Source organism: Meles meles, chromosome 16 (genome assembly GCF_922984935.1).
Source record: "Meles meles chromosome 16, mMelMel3.1 paternal haplotype, whole genome shotgun sequence".
In the NCBI taxonomy this organism is placed as follows: Eukaryota; Metazoa; Chordata; class Mammalia; order Carnivora; family Mustelidae; genus Meles; species Meles meles.
Window position 1 is genome coordinate 43,377,486 of NC_060081.1, and position 22,749 is coordinate 43,400,234.

General features: G+C 35.3%; 1 protein-coding gene across 1 annotated transcript in view; it reads right to left on the minus strand.

Annotated features, from left to right (window-relative positions):
• The window catches only part of MACROD2 (mono-ADP ribosylhydrolase 2), a 2,072,211-nt gene that overhangs the window by 1,531,740 nt on the left and 517,722 nt on the right, over window positions 1-22,749 (minus strand). The window contains exon 4 of the mRNA XM_045980851.1: window positions 16,767-16,796. Within this exon, the coding sequence (XP_045836807.1) occupies window positions 16,767-16,796 (30 nt within the window). The remainder of the gene's footprint in view (window positions 1-16,766; window positions 16,797-22,749) is intronic.

Below are 22,749 nucleotides of genomic sequence, written 5' to 3' on the forward strand. Positions count from 1 at the left end.
CACTTTTCCACACCTAGTAATGTTGCAGGAAGCTGGAATACTTCATATTCTAGGATAAAATAATTTCTCATTCTGGGCATTTAAATGGCTGAAAGAAATGTTCCTTACAACTACCACTACACAGTATGAGAGAACTGCTGTTAGAATAATCTTCTGTCTCTATTTACATGTAAAATCTTTGGGTTTATTTGGGGTTAACTAAAGCACAATTATCTGTATTATCTTCCAACAAAAGAAACTCTCCTCTACCACACACAGGTATTTGGATTTCTGTTATCCAACAATTCAAGTTACTCTTCTTTATTTGGATATAACATCACCATATCTTACAATTATCCAGCCCCTTTCATCTCTCAGTTTTAGACTATAATGATAATAATAATGACAACTGCAGTAATAACCACTTTGTATTTGAAAATCACTTTACAATGAGCAATTAGTTATTCCACCTCTGTAAAGTTGTTACATATTATAACAATCTCTTCAGAAAAGGAAACTAGGACACAAAATGATGAATTTGTCCTAACTCATAAAAAATAACAGCAAAAACAATTAATGACGTTTGGCAAAGGACAGAGCTATAGCAATAAGTGATCATGTAAAATAGAAGGACTTTCTGAGAGAAGAAGATCCTCAGTGTCTGTGATTAGACTCCTGGCATCTCCTTGGATTTGCTGCCATTCAGATGTGGCCAGGTTCATTCCTTCCTACAACTCACTGCATATTCTCAGTTTGGAATCAAATTAAGGCAGCTCCAAAGAATGGAACAGAATTCTTAACAGTGCTGAAATTAAAAAGATTATAAAGTGGCTTTCAAAGAAATTGCCCCACCTTGTATTACTAGGGAGCCACAAAAGATACAGTAAAGAAAACCAATCTCCCCCATAAACTGAAGGGATATAATCTAATGATCCTACAATACAAGAGACATGACCCGTAGTATCTGCTTGGACTTTTATTTCCTACTGTACCCTTACAGGTCACATTCACAGTCTCCTTGGGGGTAAGGAATGAATATTTAAAACAGGAACTTAACAAACTTTTCCTTTGTATACTTTTGAAAAAGTGGACCTTTAATACAAGTAGATCAGCTACACAAGCATTATACCAGAGGTACTATATAATTAGGAAGATAAATAGACATATCCTGGAAACTATGTAAAGTACTTCCTAACTCTGAGCCATTTGGTGGGGTGGATATAAATCTCTGTGTGTAAGAGCTTAGGTACCATTTAGCTAGCCAAACACAGTAGGAAAGCTTATAAAAGTCCAGAATTTTTACAAGGAATTTCCATGTCTGAAAAGGGGGCTCTTGGGTTTATTTGGTTTTTTAAAATTATTTTGCAATTATATATTCCTATCTTTGAGTATGATATACTTATCTAAACATTTCTTGACAGAATGACTTAAACTTTACTTTTTTCCCAAAAAGTTAACTATGAAACAGAATTATAAAAGTAATGTAAAATGTTTACCAATTACAAAACTACATTTTAAAATGCAATCTCCCAAAATCAAAAACAAAATGAAAACAAAGTAAGTTAAGTAGGTATCAACTTGAAAGCGTAAACATACAGAAAGACTACCTTTCAGAGATATATATTGAGACCAGATATGAATAAGTAATCCATATATTAAAAGAGACATAAAAGATATAACAATTAGGAAAAAAAATTTATTTGTATACCAATTCAAGCAAATATACTGTAAAAAATTATAAAATAGAAGGAATAGTATGAACAGTACTGGACATCTGAAGATATTATGGAGGATTTTTTAGGTTTAAAATTCATAATTTTATGATCTTAAAATAAAAAGAGTAAAAATACACCCCCTACCAATAAAAGGTGCATGTCAAAATATTTATAAATATGATTCTTGGATTTGCTTCAAAATAATCTAGGTTTTGGAGTAGATGGAGGTATAAGATGAAACATTAGCTGTGAATTGAAAATTGCTGAAACTGCTTGATGAGAAAACTGAATTACTACATTACTCTGCATTTCTACATGTATAAAATTTTCTACACTAAAAACGTTGAAAAATAATAATACTGTAGACTTGTCATAACAATCTTTTTGATGTATGGAAAGTCAATTCAAATTCCTTCCTACTCAAGTTGACATTTTGGTAGTTTTCAGCAAGGGTCTATGATTAATTTTTTTCAATATGAAAATGTCTATTTTTGCCTCAATATTGAATGACAGTTTTGTGGATAAAGAAGTTCCAGGATAATATCCATTTTTCCCAAATGTTATATTGTTGCCTTTTAGCATCACCGTTGCTGATAACTCAGCTGTCAGTCTAAACGTTGTTTCTTATACAAAATTCTTTCTGGTGTCATTTAAGTTTTTACCTTTCTCTTTCGTGTTTACAGATTCACTATAATGCTTGATTTAATTTTTTCTCACTAGAAATCAGTATGTGCATTTTATGGGATAACTTATCTCTGAGGCAATTGTGAAAAATTATCAACTAATATCTCTTCAAATATTGCCTTTCTTTCTTTTCTTTTCTGGAATTCCCATTGTATACATACTGGATGCTCTTCCTCTATCAGTTTTCTCCCTGTCCCATCTTTTCATATATACCATTTATATCTATGTGATGCATTGTGGGTAATTCCTACAGTATTATCTTCTAAGTCATTAATTCTGTCTTTGGTTATGTCTAATATTTTATACAAATCTGTTTTAGAGTTTTTTAATTTCACATATTTCACTAATATTCCTAATATTTCACATTAGGATTTCAATTTTTCTCTTTTTCACACCTGCCTCTTTTTGTTATTTTATCATTTTCTTAGAGTTTGGATTCTAATTTTTAGACTTTTAATCATGTAAAACATATTGATTGCTACTTTCTATTAGGATGCTGTCTGGCTACCTTAGTTTCATGGGAGTCTAGCTTTAATTTTTAAAGATTTACTTATTTATTTTAGAGAGAAAGAGCAAGTACACACATAGGGGTAAGGGCAGAGAGAGAGAATCTGAAGCAGACTCCTTACTTAGCATGAGTCATCATAGGATTTGATTTCATGACTCATGAGATCATGGCCTGAGCCAAAACCAAGAGTCAGATGCTTAACCAACTGAGTCACCCAGGAGCCCTGATTAGGAGTCTAGTCTTGATGCTCATTGTGACTCTTACATATTTGGTGTGCATTTTGGACTGATTCCTGTTTTTTCAGAATACACTATCTTTTAGAAGAATTTAGATTTACGGAGAAATTGAGAAGATAGTACAGAGAGTTCCCATGTACTTACACTCAGTTTCCCTTATTATTAATATTTTAAATGAGTATGGTACATTTGTTGTAATTAATAAACTAATATTAACATATTATTATCTAAGTTCCAAGGTTTACTCACATTTTCTTAATTTTACCTAATGTTTTCTTCTATTCCAGAATATCCTCCATGACACTACATTTCAGTGAGCTGATAAATCTCATTACATTCCTCTTAGTTTTGAGAATTTCTCAGATTTTCCTGGTTTTTGATGACCTTTATAGTTTTGAGGTGAGGTATACTGATCAAAAACTTTTTAGAGTGCCCTTCTATTGAAATTTCTCTGGAGGTGCCTGGATGGCTCAGTCAGTTAAGTGTCCAACTCTTACTATTGGCTCAGGTCATGATCTGACAGTTGTGGGATTGAGCCCCACATCAGGCGCTGCACTCAGCACTGAGTCTGCTTCAGATTCTCTGTCTCCTTCCTGCTCATTCTCTCTCTCGAATATACAAATAAATAAAATCTTTATAATAAAGTAAAATAAAATAAGTCTGATACATCATTCAATCAGATTAGAGTTATAGATGAAATACTGTGACAAGGCTTTTTCTTTCGTGAGAATACCCTGTGGCCTGGGTATTGGGCATTTACCTCCAGAGTAATTTTAAATCTGCCTTTGATAATAACCGCTAGGGCCAATTTTTATGTTAGTTTGTTGGGTTTGGAATTCTTAGACAGAAGTAATATAAATTTAAATACTAAACACAATGAAGTTGCAGACTTGGGATACTTAATTTTTAGGTGGGTGAGGGGGATGGAAATCTTCTTTATACCTTTCTTGAGCTAATGGGGAATTTTTTCAAGTGTAACAGATCTTAGCTTTGGATTAGAATCTAAGCTTTAACCTCCAACTTTATACAGTCCTATTTTGTGTCCCCAAATGAGAACAAGTCTCATACGCCTGGTATTTAATCCCCCATCACCATGTATACTACCACGAAGGCATCAATAATATATAGCTTATATTATAGTTCTAATTCACTTTTTTTTCAGTACTCCCTTGTTTATAGATCCAAGGATATAATCCTTGTTTATATCCAAAGATTCCCATTCCTACTTGCAAGCTGTCTGATATATTAATTTTTTATTATATTTTACCCATAATTTATGTGAGTTTGTTGCAAAAAGGTTTTTTGATTTCCTCAGTCTACTATATTTTTTGTGTCTAAAATCCTTCCCTCAATCTTGCTGGTTCTCTTTCCCCCAATAATACATGTGTGAAAAATCCCCTCCCATGTTGTCTGTTCTGTAATGATATCACTATTTTATCCAAAATTTTCTAAGTCTCAATGCTTAATATTATTAACAGGGAAAACAGCTATCACAATGCACATAGAATATTTCTTCACATAACTCAATTAAAGATTTAATAAAGATAAGATGTATCATTTTAAGTGCAATTCAGATTTTAAAATAAGTTGAACTTCAGCCATGAAAACTTAAGAGTAAATGTCTTTACTTTAGAGATCCACTATGACTCATGATGGGGTTACATTATGATAAACCCATTATAAGTTGAAAATGTTGTAAGTCAAAAATGCATTTAATGCACCCAACTACCAAATATCATAGGTTGGCTTAGCCTACTTTAAATGTGCTTAGAACACTTCTATTAACCTATAATTGGACAAAATCATCTAACACAAAGTCTGTTTTATACTAAAGAGTTGGATACGTCATGTAATATACAGAATACTAAACTAAAAATGAAAGAACAGAATTGTTGTATGGGGACAGAATGGTTGTAAGCATATCAGTTGTTTACCTTCATGATCATATGAATGACTGGGAGCTATGGTTTACAGCCACTGCCCAGCATCAGAAGAGTATCATCTCACATATCGCTAGTCTGGGAAGAGATTAAAATTCAAAATTCGGAGTACAGTTTTTATTGAGTGTGTATAGCTTATGCACCTTCATAATCTCAGAAAACTGTCAAACTGTTAAGTGAGCAACCATCTGTATTATTCTTCTAAAGGTTGAACACAAGGATTGAACAAAGGTTTTATGAAACACCCACGAGCTAATGAGATGAAGCCTACATCAGAGAAAAGAATCAATTATCTTTAATAAAACAAAACTATGAACCTAAAAAGTGATTATTTATTTTAATTAATCATAAAATAGAGGTTATAGGGTCAATGTTCATACTTCTATTTCTAAGTTACCTCCCATTTTCATATCTTAATATTTTAAATTAGAAGTACATTACAAAATCAATTCATTATTTTCAAAGAGAAACCTCATCAAGTAAAATATTAAGAGATCACTGCCCATAATTTTCACTGTCCAATGCTTCTCAAGTACAAGGTTCAATAGCTAAGCCAACTATCTTAAAAACTTTTCCTACGGTGTGTCCTTAATCCTATTTCTAAATGGAAGTTTAACTGGCACATTAGCACTTTAAAATTTTTCCGATGAATCCAACCAAGAAAAATCAATAATGAAAATAATATTTCTGATTGAAAGTTATAACTGGTAAAATATCTGCAATGTGACAAAACATGAATGAAAGAAAAGAGCTTTCCCTTCTTTCTATGAATTCCATGGAAAGCAAATTTAGTGTATTTCATTTTTACATCTATACAAATAAATATTGTTCTTTTGTCCTCCAGGATTCAAGGCATGTAATCATAGTATTTAATGACAATTATGAGATGCTGGTTATATAAACTTTTATAAATAAAAGTAAATACAATGCTTAAAATAATTACTGCATAAATATAAATATGATCTTCAGGTTGTATGTTATAAGCATTTTTAAAAGTTCTGTTTCTTTCATTTAGAGATCACCTAAAGATAAAGAAATTATCTTTTCAGGCAATCTATACAAAACTGAAATAGCTAAACATGTTAAGAATCCAGGATACGAATAATATCTCAAAATTAAATAAAGTGTCTACTATACAGTAGAAGCTGCCAGGGCTGTAAAGGTAAGTAAAAAAGTCTCTCTTCTCAAGAAGTTTATTCCCTAATTGGAAAATGTATCCTTCCAGGTTCTATCAGCTATGGCTGGAATGAGAGGAGGCATATAATCTGCATAGGGCTGCCCCTCTGACACGGTTTTTAGATGGTGCAGTTTTGCTTAGAAAGGGGAGTAAATACTGAGTCAATATGAAGAATAACTTTAAAATTTAGTGTTAGAATAACGGCATCATGGTGATCAAAGTTAGAGGTATATAAACAAAGCATGCCCTCGGAATGGCCATTACAATAGGAAAGTTCAAGCACAGACATGGCCTGGACCTCATACCCTTATTCTTCCTCCACCAGGAAGCATCTGGGAGGCTTAATGACAAATGGCAGACAGGATTAGGGCAACCACCGCTGGGTCAAACTTCTAAGAATAGAACTAGACAAACTTATGTGGAATGAGGAAATCATATATTTGAAATCCAACTGGTGTGGGCAGCTGCAGAGCTGCTCATCCCTAGACTGAGATGCATTCAGGTAAGGTAATCAGAGAAGACATGGCTGGGAGGAGCCTGTTTTGGGGATGACCACTTTGCCCAGGTTTCTCTGGTGGAGGCTGGCTGCCAACAGCACTAGCACCAGAGCTCCTTTCTTCAGTTCTAACACTGTTGACCCCATTTTAAGTGACATACCTGGATGGTCAGAGGAAACTGTTTAACCAAGTTCCAGATACTATGAAAAACAGTAAGGGGTATAACTGAAGTACAGCAGGATATCTATATGATATCTAAATCACACAGCAGGAAATAAAACTGAGTGGGTTTTATATTCTTCTTCTCCTGGTGAAAGATATTCATCCTCTAAGTGTCACCTCTTCTGGAAAGTCTTCCCTAACCACTCCAAGATGTTGACTTCATCTTTTCTGCTTCATTTCTCCTGTATTAAGAACCTTTCTAGTTTTTAAGATAATAATGGGTAAATAAAAATTTATAGCTCTAACTGCACCTATTTATAAAATCTTTGCCATCTAAATTTCAAAACTAGAATATAAGAGGTAATCCAACATGCTGTTGAAGGGAGAAAGAGGGGGGAAAAGGAAGGAAGGAAAGGAAAAGAAAGAGAGAGGGGACGAGGAAGGAAAAGAAAGAGAGAGGAAAGAAGGGAGGAAGAGAGGACAAAGGTAGGCTGGTTCAGTACATAGCTGAATGTTGGCAGACCTGGCCTGGCTCCTGCCCCCTACATCCTCCTTCCCCTCTCTTTCCTCACTTCTCTGTCTCCTGATCTCTAACAGGCTTAACCTCCTGCAGTGTCTAAGATCAACTCTACCTGACGCAGTCAAGATTTAAGCCTGTTTTCTATTGTTTAGCATCACGTCCCTTCCTGTAGCTCTGCTCCTAAGACTGGGTTCCTGCTGACCAGCAAGGCCAGGGTTCCTGAGTTTCTCTTGCCATGCTGCTCTCTCATGACTGAGACTACTCTCCAGGCCCATGGCTGGGACCCCTTCGCCTACTGAGCATAGGCCAGCGGGCTAACTCACTGCCAGACATGCTTGATGACCTCAGGGGCAACCCCTACAACCTACCTGCTTTCACTGGCCTTGGTCACTCACTGCTGACCATTATCCTAGATTCCTCCCAGCATGCCCAAGGCCTGGGCCAGATCTCAATGTTCAACAAGAGTGAAAACACAGAATCTCTGTGGGGAGTGATATATGCCAGGGGAAATCCAATTGGTGTATAGAAAGAGGGTGAGAAGGCATTCTACTTTGCTTGTGAATGTTTACAAAGTAATTTATGAAAATACACCCACTTAAACACACTCAAAAAGCTCTAAAATATGTTGTTTTTCATGTTGGGAATTCTTGGTAACAAATCGGATTTTTCATGAAAAGAGGTTTTTGTTTTTGTTTTTGTTTTCTAGATATTTGTTCTTCTTTTTAAAGAAGGAATCTGATGCTTGAAACCTTTGAAAGAACGTGGAGAATTCTATCAATGAAACAGGGACCATGATTAGTCACAGGGAAAGGGCTGTGTTTATTGCCAAATCAATAATTAAAACTGACACACAGTAGTTACTGAGCTAGTATTTGCTGAATGAATGAATGAATGAATATCTGCATATCTGTGTGTCTATATGTAGAAAAAGATGATGGGTGAGTGAGGAAACACTGATGGCATAACACCAAATAGTTTTATGATTTTAGGGCTTTTGAAGCATGCATTTTGACACCTCACACAAGCTGCATGAACATATAAATAGCCATTAATAACAAAAAGGAATTATCTCTGCAAGTAGTACTGTCCAAACAAGAAATAAAAGACTTCAGAGAAGCAGTTTCTAACCCAAGGCCAGTGAAACTTGTTAATCTCAGGGGGCATAAAAAAGAGCAAGAAGCCTTTGGAAATAGTAAAGGTGATAATATATGCTATGTTCTCATTCTAGAAAAATGGCTTTCCCATACATTCCATCTGGGTGGGCCTGAGTGTTTCTTTAGTGATAGCTGCTTACACTTAGAGTTTTTAAGATTAACCTGCCATAGAGTCACCTCAAGGATAAGCTAGAAAATTATAGTATTGATACAAATATATGTGTGTATGTGATTAAAACAGCAGTCCTACTAAGTTGTGTATAAAAACCCAACCTTAAATTGCCACTCTATCAGGAAATGTTACTTTAAAAGTCTAATATTATGTCTCAGGTTTCAACACTCAGAAGATTTGACAGAGAGGTAAAGGAAGCAAATCCCATAAATAATGTCCTATTTAGTTTCTATCAGCAGTTACTGGTCTTAAATTAATTATTGTGACAACGAGAGGAGAAAAAACATTATCTAAAGTAAGAAACTGTAAATTATCTATTTAATGTAGTGATCTAAAGGAATTGAGGAATTAGCTCTTTAATTCTGATTTTCCTTTGTTAAATAATAAAATGTGTAACTCTTTTTCTTGAAAAAAAAAATCTGATTTTCCTTCCTAATTCTGCTTCTTCACATAATGTGAAGCTAAATGTAAATGTTGGGTTTGTTGGTTTTTTTTTTAATTATATATTCCAAAAGTGTACCACAGGACTTTGTGCATGTAAAACATTCTTATTACAGATGAGTGAACAGGTATTTAAAATACAGTGTATTCTAAGACTGAACCTTAAATACACAAAAAAGGTACATGAATCTGGGCAGCAATCCAAAACAATCTAAATACTATAAGACACTGCCATTGTGTGCATGTTCAAATTATCAATTGAGTTTGAGACTTGTGAAAATAAGCCAAGGAAAACATCACCCATATCTCAAATGCATGTTTCCCCATCTCCTCATTCATTTTTCCCGGTGTAAACAGTTATCTACCTGTACACAGAAACAGCAAATCTAAAGAGCAAACACATATTACAAACCACAGAGCAAAGACAAAGAGCTCTAGAGTAGAATTCAAGAACCTTGTCTTCTCATTCAACATTTACCTTTTATAAGCTTTATGGCTTCAAAGAAGTCAGCAAATCCCCCAGAGTTTCATTTTCCTCACCATTAATTTAATAATAATAATAATAATAATAAACACTGATCTCATTTGAACGTGGCAGAGATAGTCGCTATGTATCTACCACACCATTTCTTCTTCCTGGAAATTCTGGAAGACTCCATTCCTCCCAACTTTCCTTGTAGTTAGGTTGGGGGATCACCTGCCTGAATTCTAACCAATGAAATACGAACAGAGGTGATATAAGACATTCCCAAACTGGTCTGTAAATATATTTCACAAAGTCCTCCAGCTCTCTCCTCCTGCTTTGTGACATTCTTAGCAGCTACACATCACACGGCGTAGCTTCAAGATAAAAACAGCCTGAGTCTCTGTATTGCCACCTATAGGATAGTTAGGAGTGCCAACAGTCCTATTCAATAAATAAAACTCATTTTATTAAGCCACAAAGATTTTTAGGCTTACTGGCTACCACATATAATATAGTCTATGCTTACTAATAAAATGAGTAAATTATCTGGTTTATATATCAATGTGTCAAACAGCTAGTTATACAGGGTAGTACTGGTAGCAATGATGGAAAGCTTGTAAAAAATTATTACAAATTCTAAGGGTTTTTTTAGCATTATAATGGTATGCAAAGGTAATGTAAAGGCTTCCTGAAAGGTAGAATCCAGTCATCACAGACCAGCCACATACTTTTGTAAGAAGTTAGTATTCGTCTCTGCCTTTAACATATCCAGGAAATAAAGACAGAGATGATCAAATTTACCAAGCATTTCACCTGAAATGATTACATAGTTGTGACCCCAACACCAGTGTTCATTATGATGAATGCAGTCAGTGACACTAAATTCCTAGAAAGAACAACCTCTAGCCCAAAGATAAAAATTCACACCAATGGGAAGAGATTCTCTCACTTTCAAAGCAGAAATGAGAGGATGATTGAGGCCTTTTTTTTTTTTTTTAATAGCCTTTTAGGAAACCTCTCTTCTTGGTTTATAAGCACTCAGAAAAGAACAACAAAATGTGAAGATTTTACAGATAATTTAATTTTATGTACACTGATTTTGTCTAAATTTTAAGTAACACTTACATACAATTGGGGCAAAGCCTTCTTGAGGGCCTGAAGAAATGGTACTTAAGATAACATTATTATTTTTTTTCTGCAGTGTCAAATTTTCTTGATCAGATTGTTTAGTCAATCAAAGAATTATTCCCTTTAGCGGCTTTTGAAGGGATATTAATTCAAGTCAATAAAGGAAACCTCAATTAAATCCAAGAGAATTACATCAATTCAATTGTCCCTTATTGGATGATTATTAAATATTATTTTATAAGTATCACTGACAGGATTAAAAAGATTTGTCATAGAATCAGAAGACTAAAATTCCATTCAAAAAGGACTAAAAATATTCCTTAAGCTTAATTTTTAAATATAGCTTTCCAAAAATCAGACATACTTTAGAGCAATCCTGACATCTCTAGAAGTGGATAAATAAATTTAAATCCATCAATGACCTACTTTAAAGAAAGAAATTACAGCCATCTTAAATACTTGTAGTTTATCTTTATGATGATGCCAAGTCGCTAATTTTAGAATTCAGAAATTAGAAATTATGGCAAAAACTGCATTTTAGCAAAATCAACCATCTAGAGGAAGAAGTAAAGTATATACTTCAGGTAAATAGAAACCTGAATTTGCCTATTCCTGAATTTCTTGACAATGCTAAAAATTCATGATATTATCTTCTCACACAGATTAGAAGAATTATAAGGACCTACAGGCCAAACACTAGAGTTGTTCTATGGACACCAACTGTGTTTCCACACATTAAAAACAAAGCAGCATGGCAAGGCTTTCTGAACAGTAGCTGGCCTTCCCATCACAGCAGGAACTACTTATTGCCTACCAAAACCTCCACTATCCCCTTCCTTCTTAGGGAACAGAACACTACTTCTAGCAATTCCATTTTTAGGTATTTATCTGAAGAAAATGAAAAGGCTAACTCAAAGAAACAAGCACCCCTATGTTAATCACAGCATAATTTACAATAGCCAAGATATGGAAACAACGTAAATATCCAGAGACAGATGAATGGATTGAAATATAGGAGATCATGTGTGTGTGTGCACATATACACACACACACACACAATCACACACATATATATACCATACACACACACACACACACACACACAACACACAACAGAATAGTACCCATCCATAAAAAAGAATGATATCTTGCCCCTTGCAATAACATGGATGGACCTAGAAGGTAGTATGCTAAGTAAAATATGTCAGACAAAGACAAATACCATATGATTTCATTCATATGTGGAATCTAAAAAACAAAATATCATTAAAAAATAAAATAAAAAACAAAACAGATAAGCAATAAAACAGACTCAAAGATACAGAGAACAAACTGATGGTTGCCAGAGGGCAGGAGGGTAAGGGGATGGATGAAATAGGTAAAAGAAATTAAGAGGTACAATCTTCCAATTATAAAATAAATAACACCTAAGGATGAAATGTGCAGCATAGAGAATACAGTCAATAATATTATAACAACGTTGTAAGGTGACAGATGATAACTAGACTTACAGTGACCATTTCATAATGTTTATAAATATTGACTCATTATGTTGTACACTTAAAACTAATACAACAAAAAGAAATTAAAGGCATCCAAATTGGTAAAGAAGAAGTCAAACTATCACTCTTCGCAGATGATATGATACTATATGTGGAAAACCCAAAAGACTCCACTCCAAAACTGCTAGAACTTGTACAGGAATTCAGTAAAGTGTCAGGATATAAAATCAATGCACAGAAATCAGTTGCATTTCTGTGCACCAACAACAAGACTGAAGAAAGAGAAATTAAGGAGTCAATCCCATTCACAATTGTACCCAAAACTATAAGATACCTAGGAATAAACCTAACCAAAGAGACTAAGAATCTATACACAGAAAATTATAAAGTACTCATGAAAGAAATTGAGGAAGACACAAAAAAATGGAAAAATGTTCCATGCTCCTGGATTGGAAGAATAAATATTGTGAAAATGTCTATGCTACCTAAAGCAATCTACACATTTAATGCAATCCCTATCAAAATACCATCCATTTTTTTCAAAGAAATGGAACAAATAATCCTCAAATTTATATGGAACCAGAAAAGACCTCGAATAGCCAAAGGAATATTGAAGAACAAAGCCAAAGTTGGTGGCATCACAATTCCGGACTTCAAGCTCTATTACAAAGCTGTCATCATCAAGACAGCATGGTACTGGCACAAAAACAGACACATAGACCAGTGGAACAGAATAGAGAGCCCAGAAATCGACCCTCAACTCTATGGTCAACTAATCTTCGACAAAGCAGGAAAGAATGTCCAATGGAAAAAAGACAGCCTCTTCAATAAATGGTGCTGGGAAAATTGGACAGCCACATGCAGAAAAATGAAATTGGACCACTTCCTTACACCACACACGAAAATAGACTCCAAATGGATGAAGGACCTCAATGTGAGAAAGGAATCCATCAAAATCCTTGAGGAGAACGCAGGCAGCAACCTCTTCGACCTCAGCCGCAGCAACATCTTCCTAGGAACAACGGCAAAGGCAAGGGAAGCAAGGGCAAAAATGAACTATTGGGATTTCATCAAGATCAAAAGCTTTTGCACAGCAAAGGAAACAGTTAACAAAACCAAAAGACAGCTGACAGAATGGGAGAAGATATTTGCAAACAACATATCAGATAAAGGGCTAGTATCCAAAATCTATAAGGAACTTAACAAACTCAACATCCAAAGAACAAACAATCCAATCAAGAAATGGGCAGAGGACATGAACAGACATTTCTGCAAAGAAGACATCCAGATGGCCAACAGACACATGAAAAAGTGCTCCACGTCACTCGGCATCAGGGAAATACAAATCAAAACCACAATGAGATATCACCTCACACCAGTCAGAATGGCTAAAATTAACAAGTCAGGAAATGACAGATGCTGGAGAGGATGTGGAGAAAGGGGAACCCTCCTCCACTGTTGGTGGGAATGCAAGCTGGTGCAACCACTCTGGAAAACAGCATGGAGGTTCCTCAAAAGGTTGAAAATAGAACTACCCTATGACCCAGCAATTGCACTACTGGGTATTTACCCTAAAGATACAAACATAGTGATCCGAAGGGGCACGTGTACCCGAATGTTTATAGCAGCAATGTCTACAATAGCCAGACTATGGAAAGAACCTAGATGTCCATCAACAGATGAATGGATCAAGAAGATGTGGTATATATACACAATGGAATACTATGCAGCCATCAAAAGAAATGAAATCTTGCCATTTGCGACGACGTGGATGGAACTAGAGCGTATCATGCTTAGTGAAATAAGTCAATCGGAGAAAGACAACTATCATATGATCTCCCTGATATGAGGACATGGAGAAGCAACATGGGGGGGTAGGGGGATAGGAGAAGAATAAATGAAACAAGATGGGATTGGGAGGGAGACAAACCATAAATGACTCTTAATCTCACAAAACAAACTGGGGGTTGCTGGGGGGAGGTGGGATTGGGAGAGGGGGAGCGGGCTATGGACATTGGGGAGGGGAGGCGAACCATAAGAGACTATGGACTCTGAAAAACAACCTGAGGGTTTTGAAGGGTCAGGGGTGGGAGGTTGGGGGAACAGGTGGTGGGTGATGGGGAGGGCACGTTTTGCATGGAGCACTGGGTGTTGTGCAAAAAGAATGAATACTGTTACGCTGAAAAAATTAATAAAAGGGGGAAAAAAAAATAAAAAAAAAATAAAAAAAAAAAAACTAATACAACGGTATTAGTTGTATGTTGTATTTATATTGTACACTTAAAACTAATACAACGGTATGTCAACTCTTCTTCTATAAAAAAAGAACAATTAGGAAGGAAAGGGGGAAGAAGGGATGGGGTAGGGGGAAGGGAGGGGAAGAGAAGAGGTAAAGAAAGGAAAAAAGAAAGAAAGAAAGAGTCTCACTCTCTCTGGTAGTGAGGTCTAAATAACCTGCAAAAACTTCTCCTGACCCTGCTCTTGGTTCCAACTAAAAAGAACTTTCTTAAATATGTCACTCCACTTGTCACTCCTTCCTCTAATACAGATAACCTAATACCCATCTGCTGTATGCCAGAAGTACCAAGTTCTTCCCCCTTCTCCCCCATGGCCATTCGAAACAAGCATGTTTTTTCCTTAAAATTCTGTTTGTGATTATCTATGCTTGGTTGAAACAAAAGACTTAAACTTGGCACATGTCAACCTGTGTATCTGAGATTTTCCTCTATGAAAATATATTGTTGTTTTTATTCCCTTTGCAAAGCAGTTAAGATCACCATGTTTTAAATAGAAAGGCATCATGGATAAGAAATAACCAGTATTAGTTAAATATAAACTGTCCAGAATAAAAAAAGAAAAGAAAATACAACATTAAGCACTTTTTCATGAGTGCATTGCTTCCTGGAAGGAAATTACATGTATCCTTAATGACCCTTTGATAAGTTTAAGGCTAATGTAGACTTTCAGAGAAAGCTACTTAAAGAAAATGAACATCTTTTAGGGGTCTTTTTTTTTTTTTTTTTTTGCCATCTTTCCTACTCCTCCTGATCCCCATATCTATAATGGCTAGAGCCATTTATTTACTCCAGTGACTACCATGGACCTGAGTTCCATGTACTAGGAAAAAAGAGCAGAAAATTAAGAGCTTGAATGCTTGATGACACCATGGAATTACCATACAATTACCATACAACCAGTCTAGTTTACATCTAGACTACTTGTACATGAAACAGATTTATCTTATTTAACAGGATTCATAAAATTTGCTAAAACACCAATATTTTGTTTTGTAAGAAAATCAGCACTATGGGCAATTTATTTTAATAAATGTCTTCTTGACAAGAGACACCTAGAAATAAAAATTTACTGGGATATTCCCAGTAAAATTTCCCAAGGAAAATTTTCCCTTCTCATTTTCCAAAATTACAATGAGAAATCTTATCAATTTATATTTTCTAAAGTAATTTAAGGAAGAAGACAAGAAATACTCTGCCATAGAATGTACATTAATACATGATAATATAAAGAGTACTTTCTAGATTGAACTGTTTTTCTATTATTTCTATTTCCAGGATTCTGCTTTCTAAAAATCTATTGATTCTTATATAGGAAAAATGATTAAGATTTTAGTTTCCAAATAAAATTTATCCAGTAATGTCTTGATGATAGCCAGGAAATTGTTTGAAAGCCTAAAGTTCTGTGCAATCACACTTACTACAACTATGTACATGAAAAGAGGAAGCGAAGGGAAAAGAAGAGTAAAAGAGAAAGAGAGAAAACAAATGTATTTACATCCATCCGGGTCTTAAATGAAAAGCAGCCTATGGTATTGTATAGATTTCCTCCTACTTTATTATAAATAGATGGACTAGGAAAACTTTCATCTTTCAACATCTCCAAGATTTTAGTAATAATAATAAAAAAAAATTCCCAGTATAGGAATCTCTCTTCTTCATCTCAATTTGATCTCATTCATTCTCCTCTAAACAAGCCAAAAGAAAAAGCAAAGTGTCAAGAGTAATATCTTTTTATTTGTCACAGTAAGTGGCTGATGTATCAAGCTCTTACACTACAAAGCCGTAGCTTTTTTTTTAAGTCATTATAATGAAAAAAGAAAAATACCTAAATCCACAAGTCTCCAAATGTACTGTTTTAGAATTTATATTAAAAGTGACTCCATCACCTACTACATGTGTATTTGTCTCAATAGCTAGGGCTGTTACAGCTTGTGCCAGAGTTAAATACAAAGTTTGAGGAGAAAAGAAACAGTATTCCACATATTTTGAAGTCTTTTGTTATTTTAAAACATCAAGGCAAACCAATGTATTTACTTTTATTGTAAGTTATTTTCTAGAAGATTATCACTTGTGTGGTTAATAATTATAGCTAAATTAATTTTCTTTAAAGTGTCATACAACTTACTTAATATCTTGTGGATGGTGTGGTAAAAAATATATTTTAAAATAAGTGATGTACAGGACTTACCACCTCCTCCTCCAAGAAGACTGGCATTTGCTGTTTAAAACAAAACAAACATAAAAACATTAAATAATACATAACTATTTAAAACAAAACAAACAAAAACATAAAATAATACACAAGAACTATAATATGCCAGATAGTTTAAGAAAAAGCTGGTGGTGATCATATCTCATAAATACACAAAGACTCACATAATGTACATAATATAAGGATAGCTTTAATTACTCCTTTATGATGGTATGAAAATTAAAATAATTCACTATCTCTTTTTTCTGTTCAAATGACTATATGTATTCCCTTCTAATAAAATGAAGTACATATTGTGACTTTTATTTTCTATTCTGTATCTAAATTAATCTTGTATGTTCTCTGTTTTATCAAGTAGAGATAGAATAATGTTATTTAGGCAATTCAGCAGTTTCAAAGGACAATGTAACATAAAAGAATAATAATTTGAATAAAACATCATCAAATAAAGCTATCCTAAGACACTGTGCAGTAAAAACCCTTAACCAGTAACAGATTTATTACTTTTAGCACTAACTTTTTATTTTAGGAAAAGAAAAGCATTTTTATAAAACAATATTGTACCATTTCTTATATAATTACCCATTATCCTACCACACAGATTTATGGAAGCCAAATAACAAGCAAAGTATAAGATAATTCCACTTGAATTTGTTTCAAGAGGTCAAATCTTCATAAAGTTCCATTGCAGGTTTCTGCTGAAGTAATAAACAACCTTATGCCTATGTTTATCCAATCATTATAACAGCCAGAAAACAAAAGGTTATATACACTGCACTGAGCTTTATTCCATAGAGTTCTATGTATCCTAGGCATAATCTCACGCCATTATAAAAAAAGAAATCCTACAACAGTATAAAGAAAGTGTGTGGCATCCGGGGTCTCTTTCTTTGTGTAAAAACTTGAACTACCAAAAAACAAGCAAACAAACAAACCAACCAACCAAAGAAATCATTCAGGAAAGAGAAGTAGGAGTCTTTAATTTGAACTTCAGTGTGCTGTCCACAAACCATTGTCATAATTAAGAGAAGCAAATACCTAAGTGTCACTGATCCTATCAATAAGTAATGGATCATTTTAGCAACATATGCCCATATTCATAATTCCATGAGGTTAACTATGTGATAATTTATATAACACTAAAGAGAATACATGAAAATGTATAGAGACCACATGCCTTTGAGAGTCTTATCAGTATGTCAATATTAGAGAATCAAATCTTATTTCATATTATCTTCCAAGGACAGGACAATCTAATTGCTGCTTTTGCCTTCCTCTCAGTACAATTTCCACAAACATGAACTAGAGAGCAATGGCATTTATCAATCATAAATAAAACATACTTCTGATGTTAGAAGAAAGCTCGGGTGGCAATCCTTATATCAGATCAATTAGGTTTTAAGCCAAAGACTATAATAAGAGATGAGGAAGGACACTATATCCTACTGAAAGGGTCTGTCCAACAAGAAGATCTAACTATTTTAAATATCTATGCCCCTAACGTGGGAGCAGCCAACTATATAAACCAATTAATAACAAAATTAAAGAAACACATCAATAATAATACAATAATAGTAGGGGACTTTAACACTCCCCTCACTGAAATGGACAGATCATCCAAGCAAAAGATCAACAAGGAAATAAAGGCTTTAAATGACACACTGGACCAGATGGACATCACACATATATTCAGAACATTTCATCCCAAAGCAACAGAATACACATTCTTCTCTAGTGCACATGGAACCTTCTCCAGAATAGATCACATCCTGGGTCACAAATCAGGTCTCAACCGGTATCAAAAGATTAAGATCATTCCCTGCATATTTTCAGACCACAACGCTCTGAAGCTAGAACTCAATCACAAGAGGAAAGCTGGAAAGAACCCAAATGCATGGAGACTAAACAGCATCCTTCTAAAGAATGAATGGGTCAACCAGGAAATTAAAGAAGAATTGAAAAAATTCATGGAAACAAATGATAATGAAAACACATGGGTCAAAATCTGTGGGACACAGCAAAGGCAGTCCTGAGAGGAAAATATATAGCGGTACAAGCCTTTCTCAAGAAACAAGAAAGGTCTCAAGTACACAACCTAACCCTACACCTAAAGGAGCTGGAGAAAGAACAAGAAAGAAACCCTAAACCCAGCAGGAGAAGAGAAATCATAAAGATCAGAGCAGAAATCAATGAAATAGAAAACAAAAAAAAAAAAACAATAGAAAAAATCAATGAAACTAGGAGATGGTTCTTTGAAAGAATCAATAAGATTGATAAACCCCTGGCTAGACTCATCAAAAAGAAAAGAGAAAGGACCCAAATAAATAAAATCATGAATGAAAGAGGAGAGATCACAACTAACACCAAAGAAATACAGACAATTATAAGAACATACTATGACCAACTCTACGCCAACAAATTTGACAATCTGGAAGAAATGGATGCATTCCTAGAGACATATAAACTACCACAACTGAACCAGGAAGAAATAGAAAACCTGAGCAAGCCCATAACCAGTAAGGAGATTGAAACAGTCATCAAAAATCTCCAAACAAACAAAAGCCCAGGGCCAGACGGCTTCCCAGGGGAATTCTACCAAACATTTAAAGAACTAATTCCTATTCTCCTGAAACTGTTCCAAAAAATAGAGATGGAAGGAAAACTTCCAAACTCATTTTATGAGGCCAGCATCACCTTGATCCCAAAACCAGACAAGGATCCCACCAAAAAAGAGAACTACAGACCAATATCCTTGATGAACACAGACACAAAAATTCTCGCCAAAATACTAGCCAATAGGATTCAACAGTACATTAAAAGGATTATTCACCACGATCAAGTGGGATTTATTCCAGGGCTGCAGGGTTGGTTCAACATCCACAAATCAATCAATGTGATAGAACACATTAATAAAAGAAAGAACAAGAACCATATGATACTCTCAATAGATGCTGAAAAAGCATTTGACAAAGTACAGCATCCCTTCCTGATCAAAACTCTTCAAAGTGTAGGGATAGAGGGCACATACCTCAATATTATCAAAGCCATCTAGGAAAACCCCACCGCAAATTTCATTCTCAATGGAGAAAAATTGAAAGCTTTTCCATTAAGGTCAGGGATATCCATTATCACCACTGCTATTCAACATAGTACTAGAAGTCCTAGCCTCAGCAATCAGACAACAAAAAGAAATTAAAGGCATCCAAATCGGCAAAGAAGAAGTCAAACTATCACTCTTCACAGATGATATGATATTATATGTGGAAAACCCAAAAGACTCCACTCCAAAACTGCTAGAACTTGTACAGGAATTCAGTAAAGTGTCAGGTTATAAAATCAATGCACAGAAATCAGTTGCATTTCTGTACACCAACAACAAGACAGAAGAAAGAGAAATTAAGGAGTCAATCCCATTTACAATTGCACCCAAAACTATAAGATACCTAGGAATAAACTTAACCAAAGAGGCTAAGAATCGATATGCAGAAAACTATAAAGTACTCATGAAAGAAATTGAGGAAGACACAAAGAAATGGAAAAATGTTCCATGCTCCTGGATTGGAAGAATAAATATTGTGAAAATGTCTATGCTACCTAAAGCAATCTACACATTTAATGCAATCCCTATCAAAATACCATCCATTTTTTCAAAGAAATGGAACAAATAACCTTAAATTTATATGGAACCAGAAAAGACCTCGAATAGCCAAAGGAATATTGAAAAAGAAAGCCAAAGTGGGTGGCATCACAATTCCGGACTTCAAGCTCTATTACAAAGCTGTCATCATCAAGACAGCATGGTACTGGCACAAAAACAGACACATAGATCAGTGGAACAGAATAGAGAGCCCAGAAACCGACCCTCAACTCTATGGTCAACTCATCTTCAACAAAGCAGGAAAGAATGTCCAATGGAAAAAAGACAGCCTCTTCAATAAATGGTGCTGGGAAAATTGGACAGCCACATGCAGAAAAATGAAATTGGACCACTTCCTTACACCACACACGAAAATAGACTCCAAATGGATGAAGGACCTCAATGTGAGAAAGGAATCCATCAAAATCCTTGAGGAGAACACAGGCAGCAACCTCTTCGACCTCAGCCGCAGCAACATCTTCCTAGGAACATCACCAAAGGCAAGGGAAGCAAGGGCAAAAGTGAACTATTGTTATTTCATCAAGATCCAAAGCTTTTGCACAGCAAAGGAAACAGTTAACAAAACCAAAAGACAACTGACAGAATGGGAGAAGAGATTTGCAAATGACATATCAGATAAAGGGCTAGTATCCAAAATCTATAAGGAACTTAGCAAACTCAACACCCAAAGAACAAACAATCCAATCAAGAAATGGCAGAGGACATGAACAGACATTTCTGCAAAGAAGACATCCAGATGGCCAACAGACACATGAAAAAGTGCTCCACGTCACTCGGCATCAGGGAAATATAAATCGAAACCACAATGAGATATCACCTCACACCAGTCAGAATGGCTAAAATTAGCAAGTCAGGAAATGACAGATGCTGGCGAGGATGCGGAGAAAGGGGAACCCTCCTCCACTGTTGGTGGGAATGCAAGCTGGTGCAACCACTCTGGAAAACAGCATGGAGGTTCCTCAAAATGTTGAAACTAGAACTACCCTATGACCCAGCAATTGCACTCCTGGGTATTTACCCTAAAGATACAAACATAGTGATCTGAAGGGGCACGTGCACCCGAATGTTTATAGCAGCAATGTCTACAATAGCCAAACTGTGGAAAGAACCTAGATGTCCATCCACAGATCAATGGATAAAGAAGATGTGGTATATATACACAATGGAATACTATGCAGCCATCAAAGGAAATGAAATCTTGCCATTTGCGATGACGTGGATGGAACTAGAGGGTATCATGCTTAGTGAAATAAGTCAATTGGAGAAAGACAGCTATCATATGATCTCCCTGATATGAGGATGTGGAGATGCAACATGGGGGTTAGGAGGATAGGAGAAGAATAAATGAAACAAGATGGGATTGGGAGGGAGACAAACCATAAATGACTCTTAATCTCACAAAACAAACTGGGGGTTGCTGTGGGGAGGTGGGGTTTGGAGAGGGGGAGGGGTTATGGACATTGGGGAGGGTATGTGCTATCGTGAGTGCTGTGAAGTGTGTAAACCTGTTGATTCACAGACCTGTACTCCTGGGGATAAAAATACATTATATGTTTATTAAAAAAAAAAAAAAGAAAGAAAGGATGAATACCCACCTTTTGTAGCAACATGGACGGGACTGGAAGTGATTATGTTGAGTGAAATAAGTCAAACAGAGAGAGTCAAGTATCATATGGTTTCACTTATTTGTGGAGCATAACAAATGACATGGAGGACATTGGGAGATGGAGAGGAGAAGGTTTGAGGGAAATTGGAAGCGGAGGCGAACCATAAGAGACTATGGGCTCTGAAAGACAACCTGAGGGTTTTGAAGGGGCGGGGGTGGGAGGTTGTGGGAACCAGGTGGTGGGTAATAGGGAGGGCACGTATTGCATGGAGCCCTGGGTGTTGTGCAAAAACAATGAATACTGTTACGCTGAATAAATAAATTAATTAAAAGGAAAAAAAACATACTTCTGATGTCATAAAATCTTCTGCCATTCTGGAAACTCAGGTTCCCAAATATATCTGATTTCACAGTAAGAGTATATAGTATTTACACAAATGGTAGACAGGACTTAATGTCCTGCACTGAATCAAAATTTGTACCTGTTAAAGTGGTAACTTGTTGCAAGGGCATGAGGAAAGAAGTTGTGAATTCTATTTTGGTTCCCACACCCTTCAGTGAATGGCAGAATTTCCATGATCAACCCATGTCTCTTGGCTAATTCAAATATTTTCTAAAATCTCAGCTACCTACATTTATAAAACCATATGGCACTTCACACTCCTGCTGATTATATATTAATTTTTTAAAATTAC